The sequence below is a fragment of the Papaver somniferum genome, chromosome 4 (assembly GCF_003573695.1).
Source record: "Papaver somniferum cultivar HN1 chromosome 4, ASM357369v1, whole genome shotgun sequence".
Classification (NCBI taxonomy): Eukaryota; Viridiplantae; Streptophyta; class Magnoliopsida; order Ranunculales; family Papaveraceae; genus Papaver; species Papaver somniferum.
The window spans coordinates 144,030,471-144,036,715 of NC_039361.1; the positions used below are offsets into that span (position 1 = coordinate 144,030,471).

Sequence of the window (6,245 nt, forward strand, 5' to 3'; positions counted from 1 at the left end):
CAAGATTGAAACGTCATCATGACTTTCGTCACGGGTAAAGATGAAAATGGTTAAAGCAAAATCTTGCCAACACATATTTCGAGAAAAATATAGGCGAGTAAACTTGGCTCAAAATAACAAATGTGTATGTATGAAAACTATCATACTTAAACGACTGTGTCTCAAGAGTAGGAGAAAGAATAGACTTTTGAGTGATAGATAAGTTCAAGTATCCACATACATTTTAGTCGGATGAAGTTCCACCGGTTCCTCGAGTAGTTCTTCGTCTTCGTAAGATGATCGCCATGGAGTCTGGAGCTTCAACTACACTTGACTATCCTAGACCGAGACTTAGTCATAAGTAAACTAGAAATCAAGACATATAGTTTTGATCACTAATATTGACAAACATGCTTGAGATAGCAACGCATGCGAGTTTGACCGAGTAATGCTCTAACACTACTGCCATTAGCTCCTTCTCATAGGTATAGAGTCTCATAGCCTTAGGGCCCAATGGTTTGCTATGAAAAGCAATGGGTCTCCCCTCTTGCATAAGGACTGCACCCATACCATTATCACTAGCATCTGTCTCCAAGATGAACTTTTTTGAGAAATCTAGGAGTGCCAAGACAGGTGTACTAGTCATAGCCAGCTTGAGTTGATTGAAGGCCTTAGTTGCAGATGCAGACCATAAGAAAGAATTTTTCTTCAACAACTCAGTCAGTGGCTTGTTGATATTTCCATATCCTTTAACAAATTTTCTATAATAGCCTGTGAGACCTAGAAATCCTCTCAGTTTCTTGATGGACTTAGGAATTGGCCAAGAAGTCAATACTCTGAATCTTGTTTGGATTAGCTACTACTCCTTGAGCTGTGATGATGTGTCCCAAATACTCTAATTCATATTGAGCAAAGTAACACTTAGAAATTTTAGCATGTAGCTGATGTTGTTGCAAGATAGATTGGACTTGTTGAAGGTGTTGCAGATGAGTGGCCATGTCAGGGCTATAAACCAGAATATCATCAAAGAATACCAACACAAATTTCCTCAAGAATGGTTTGAAAATATCATTCATAAGGGCTTGGAAGGTGGCAGGGGCATTGGTGAGGAAAAATGGCATGACTAGAAATTCATAGTGACCTTGATGAGATCTAAAAGCAGTCTTGTGAATATCAGGAGGAAATAGTCTGATTTGGTGATAGCCAGACCTAAGATCAATATTAGTGAAAACTGCAACACCATATAGCTCATCCAAAAGTTCATCAATGATAGGAATGAGAAATTTGTCTTTGATGGTCATATCATTTAATCTTCTATAATCCACACAAAATCTCCATCTATTATCTTTCTTCTTGACCAATAAAATTGGAGAGGCAAATGGGCTATGACTTGGCTGTATAATGCCTTGAGAGAGCATTTGTTGAATCAAATCTTCAATGACAAATTTTTGAACATAAGGGCACTTATAAGGTCTTTGGTTGACTGGAGCGGAGTTGGGTTTGAGGGCTGTAGTATGGTCTAGGCCTCTATGAGGTGGCAGGGTGGAAGGTTCCTCAAAAACTTCATGAAAATCTTGTAATAAGGCAGTAATTTCTGGAGAAGGTGGAATAGGTGCCTGAGTGGCAGAGATGGAGCATAATTGTGCATACAATCCATGTGGATTTTTCTGAAAGAATTTATGTGCTTCTTTGTTACTGATAGGTTTTAGGAGATTAGAGTTGGACATGCCAGTAAGAGTAATCTCAGTGCCTTGGTATATGAAGGATATTGATAAAGTAGTGAAGTTGAAAAGTACATTACCCATTTGTCTGAGCCAATCAGCACCCAACACTATATCACATCCACCAAGAGGAAGCAGTCTTAGATCTGCAGAGAATGACTGACCCTTCATGGACCAATTTAAGGATTTACAAATGCCAGAACTAGCTGTCTTGTCACCATTGGCTATTGTTACCTGCAACTTAGGAGTGGGCTATACATTGCAATGCAGTTGGTGAGATAGAGATGAACCAATAAAACTGTGAGTACTGCCTGTGCCAATGAGGATAGAGATAGAGTGATTGTTAAGAAGCCCAGGTATTCTTATTGTTTCACCACAATGAGAACCAGTTAATGCATGAACAAAAATTTCAACATCGCTCTCTTCTGAAGTATCATTCTCAGTTTCCTGAGATAATTCCTCTTCCACAGGTAACTCAGTAGTGCCTTCATCTGCAACTATCCAGAATAATTGTTGCTTTTTACAGATATGACATTGTCTATAGACATCATCACAGTTGTAGCACAACCTTTGTGCTTTCCTGAGTTTAAGTTGTTCAGGATTGAGCCTTTTTATGGGAGGGTGGGTGGGTTGTGTTGGTTTAGGAAGTAATGGTGGTGGTGGTTTTGAATTTTTTGGTGGGAGGCCTAATGGCTTTTGTTGGAAATTGGACTGGTAGGCAGGTTTTCCCATGGAAAAAGAGTTAGATAAAAGAATTTGGGTGGGTTTTGAGGTTTTTTGTTGGTGGATTAAGGATTGTTCATGTAACCTTGCTAGAGTAAAATATTTCATGAGGGTGGTGGGGTGAAACATCAGGTCTTTGTGTTGGATTTCTTCTTTAAGAGCTCCAATGAATCTCATTACATAATAGCTCTCTGGAAACTCGAGATGAATGCTCATCATTAAAGACCTAGCAACCTCAAATTCATCAAAAAATTTATCTACTGTAGTTGTGTGAGCCAGTTTATTAAACATACCCACAATATTGTCGTTTGATGGGTTCTCAAAACGCAAACAGGCCTGTTCAGCTAATTCAAACCAACATAAGATAGATATATATGTTTGTAAGTTAGAAATCCACCTCTCGCCTTTGCCATCCATGTGCATCGCTGCCATCTGCACCTTCTGAAGGAGAAAAATCTATCACACTTCTGAGCCCACCATTTTGGATTAGATCCATCGAATATGGGAAAGTCTAGCTTAGGAAATCGATCTTAGTTGCTGAAATTTCGATTCTCGGTAAGCTGATTAACTAATGGTACAATACTTCCCTCTGCTGGTGCAACAAATGATTTCCCATGACTACTTTCTTCGTTATTTAGATTCTGTAATTATATAAGAACTTGATTCAGTTGTTCCTTCATATCCAACACACCTTGATTTACTTTATCTATATGAGTTTGTTGCTTCTTCTAAGTATCCTGTGAATCCTTATTAGCTTGAGCTCCCTATCCTCCCATGGTGACAGGATCGATTGGCTCTGATGCCAATTGTTCTATAATGAACAAATTGAAACAACAGGATTACCGGAATTAGTAACTTTGATTCGAAAATCAGCCTGAGAACAAAGAGAATTGAGAAAAAATAAGACAAAAAATGTGTCTATCAAATACCCCCAAACTTATTATTTGTTAGTCCTCGAGCAAATCCAATCTATAAAATAAAAACCTAACTCACTTTCGTAGTAATCACGACTACATATAACACATGCAGATAGCCATTAAACTCCTAGGTGACCATAGAAGACGAGTGTTGTCTCGTGAGGGTTTATAAAAGGTATACCAAAAAAAAAAAAAATACTTAAAATCCTAGCTAGTTGTGAATAATCGAGGATCGATACTAAACAATCTCTATTGTTGGCCTACTTATTTTGTAGCTACGGGAATCATTACCGTGTATGAATCAATATGTTGTACATGAGTTTGTGTTCAGTGTGCTAAAACTCATATATAATAATTCTAAACTCTATTGTGATAGTCTCCAAAAATGGCCTACGATACTCAGAATGTATCAAAGTTCAATCACACGAATAAACTAGAAGATGAATATAGAGATAATGAAGCGTGCATATGTTGACTAAGGTGAACGGTGCTTCCCAAAGTATAAGTATGGGTGTCATAGTCAGGATTTGAAATTTGCTCCCACTTTCCTAATTCTACTCCTAATATCGACTTAGTTGGTATATACACAGGCCACATTGTCAATTTATTTATATTTTTTCATTATTTTAAGAAAAAGAAAATGTAAATACTGGTGTTGAATCTAATCACTCTATTCATCTCAACTCTGACATCAAGGTAATACTAGGGTCGTATCAAACCACTAGAGAGACATGAAATCTGCAAAAAAAAAAAAACAAAAAAAAACAAAAACATAAAAAGATATGGTTATGATCCTTTGTGAGATATGGTGACGACAATTATGTTATTTCTAACACCCGAGTTAGGCGTTCTTTTATGAATAAATCATTTTGGTGGGAACGCCAATTTCTGCAACTAAGAGTTTCATTTCCATTTACTTAGGTTGGTTAGTGTCATCCAGAATTATCACAAGTTTCAAGATTTTGGAGTTTCATGTTGCAAATAAAAGTTTTTACCTTACCCCCAAACTTAAACCTAACAATGTCCGCAACGTTCTAAAGATAAATGATTAAAAGCATAAACAAAAAAAAATTATTACCACTTGAAGGAAAGAAAATAAGGAAGGATATTGCAGAGTGGCATGAGCATGGGTTACCTCCCAGCAAGTGCTAAGTTTAAATACTTCAACCAGACTAATAAAGGATTAGTTACCTCAAGAATCGCATAGTATTAGATCACTTCTCGGTCGAATTCGCAAGTTTTGTTATCTCAAGCTTGTTGTAAATGTTAGATGCACAAAACTATATCTTGATTTTTAGTCTACTAAAGTCAAGTCTCAGTATGATTGTTGGAGTATCAGACATTGTTAGATCACTACTCGATCAAACTCGCAAGCATTGTTATCTCAAGCTTGTTTGTCAAGTTTAGTTGATCAAAACTATAATCTTGATTTCTAGTCTACTTATAGGAGTTTCTGACTAGGATAAATTGTGTAGTTGAGCTTTAGACTTCACGACGCTTACAACTGAAGACAAAGATCTACTGAAGAACTCGGAGGAACTTCATCAACTAAAGGTATATGAAGACTAAAACTTATCTATCACTCAGATGTCTATTTTATTCTATTCTATCTCCTATTGAGACAAAAGTCGTATAGCGATATAAACTTTCATATCATACACATTTGTTGTTTAGGGATGAGTATAACTTGCTTATCTATTTCTCGAAATATGTATCGGTAGCTTTTTGCTTTATCTACATTCATCATTATTCTTGATGACTTTAGTTGGAGACAATTTATTTGTTGGAATCTAAATAATGAGTCAAAAAATGATCATGTGGAAATTGCCTTGAAACATCTTACATGATTTGTGTTAGACAATCATTTGATGTCGACTTGGAAAGTTTCGTAGTGATCATTCGATCACTTGAAAAATTGCTTATAAGCTAATGGTTTGTGTGAGACAGCCATTGTCGTCTTATAAGAATGTTTCAATGATTGAAATGGGAGTTTAGAACTAAATCCCATGTCTGGAAAAACATAAAAGTATGCGTACTTAGTGTACAAACTGTGTTGGTATGATTCAAGTCCGGAAACCAAGTTTGCATACCAGTATGCGAACGGTCTTTAACTGAGAAGTCCGGGAACCAAGTTTGCATACTAGTATGCGAACGGTTCTACATGAGTTAGGTCCGGGACAACAGTTTGCATAGCCGTTTTCAAGCTGTTGGACAAGACTAAAGTCCGGAACTTAAGTTTGCGTACCCGTTTGAAAACTAAATGGTGAAAGTTCTAAAATCGGTTAAGTATGTATACATACTCATGAACAAATACATTTATGAAAAAAGGAATACAATCTTTGCAAACCATGATTTAATGTTCATGAATTGATTCTTGTACTTTGTACATTATGAATCATTTTGATTTTGCTTCAATTGGATCATATATACTTCTATGTGATTGTCAACAATTGAACAACTCTATGAAACTGTTAGAGCACTGCTCGGTCGAACTCGCAAGCGTTGGTATCTCAAGCTTGTTTGTCAAGTTTAGGTGATCAAAACTATAAGTCTTGATTTCTAGTCTATTTATAGTTATGTCTCGGACTAGGATAAAATGTGTAGTTGAGCTTTAGACTACACGACGTTCATCGGTTGAAGACGAAGATCTACTGAGGAGAGCTTGGAGGAACTTCATCAACAAAAGGTATGTGGAGACTAAAACCTATAAGGGAGAACTATATAAGGGATATAACTCTTGGATATCTTTCCTTGATTGAATCTGACTGTCTAGTTGATTCTCTCGGAATTATATTGGAGTTAGTCCATACAAATTTACGAACGAAATATTGGGTGTGTTTTTTTGACCCCCGCATTTTCAATTGGTATCATCGCACAAAAACACGTTAAAGACCTCATAAGTCTG

At 36.6% G+C, this 6,245-nt stretch overlaps 1 protein-coding gene across 1 annotated transcript; it reads right to left on the reverse strand.

Annotated features, from left to right (window-relative positions):
* Positions 1-788: 788 nt before the first annotated feature.
* Positions 789-2,432, reverse strand: LOC113273229. Its single transcript, XM_026522982.1, has 2 exons — positions 1,959-2,432; positions 789-1,865 (listed from the first exon to the last, which is right to left on the reverse strand). The coding sequence occupies exons 1-2, from the start codon at positions 2,430-2,432 to the stop codon at positions 789-791; spliced, it is 1,551 nt and encodes a 516-aa protein (XP_026378767.1).
* Positions 2,433-6,245: the final 3,813 nt, after the last annotated feature.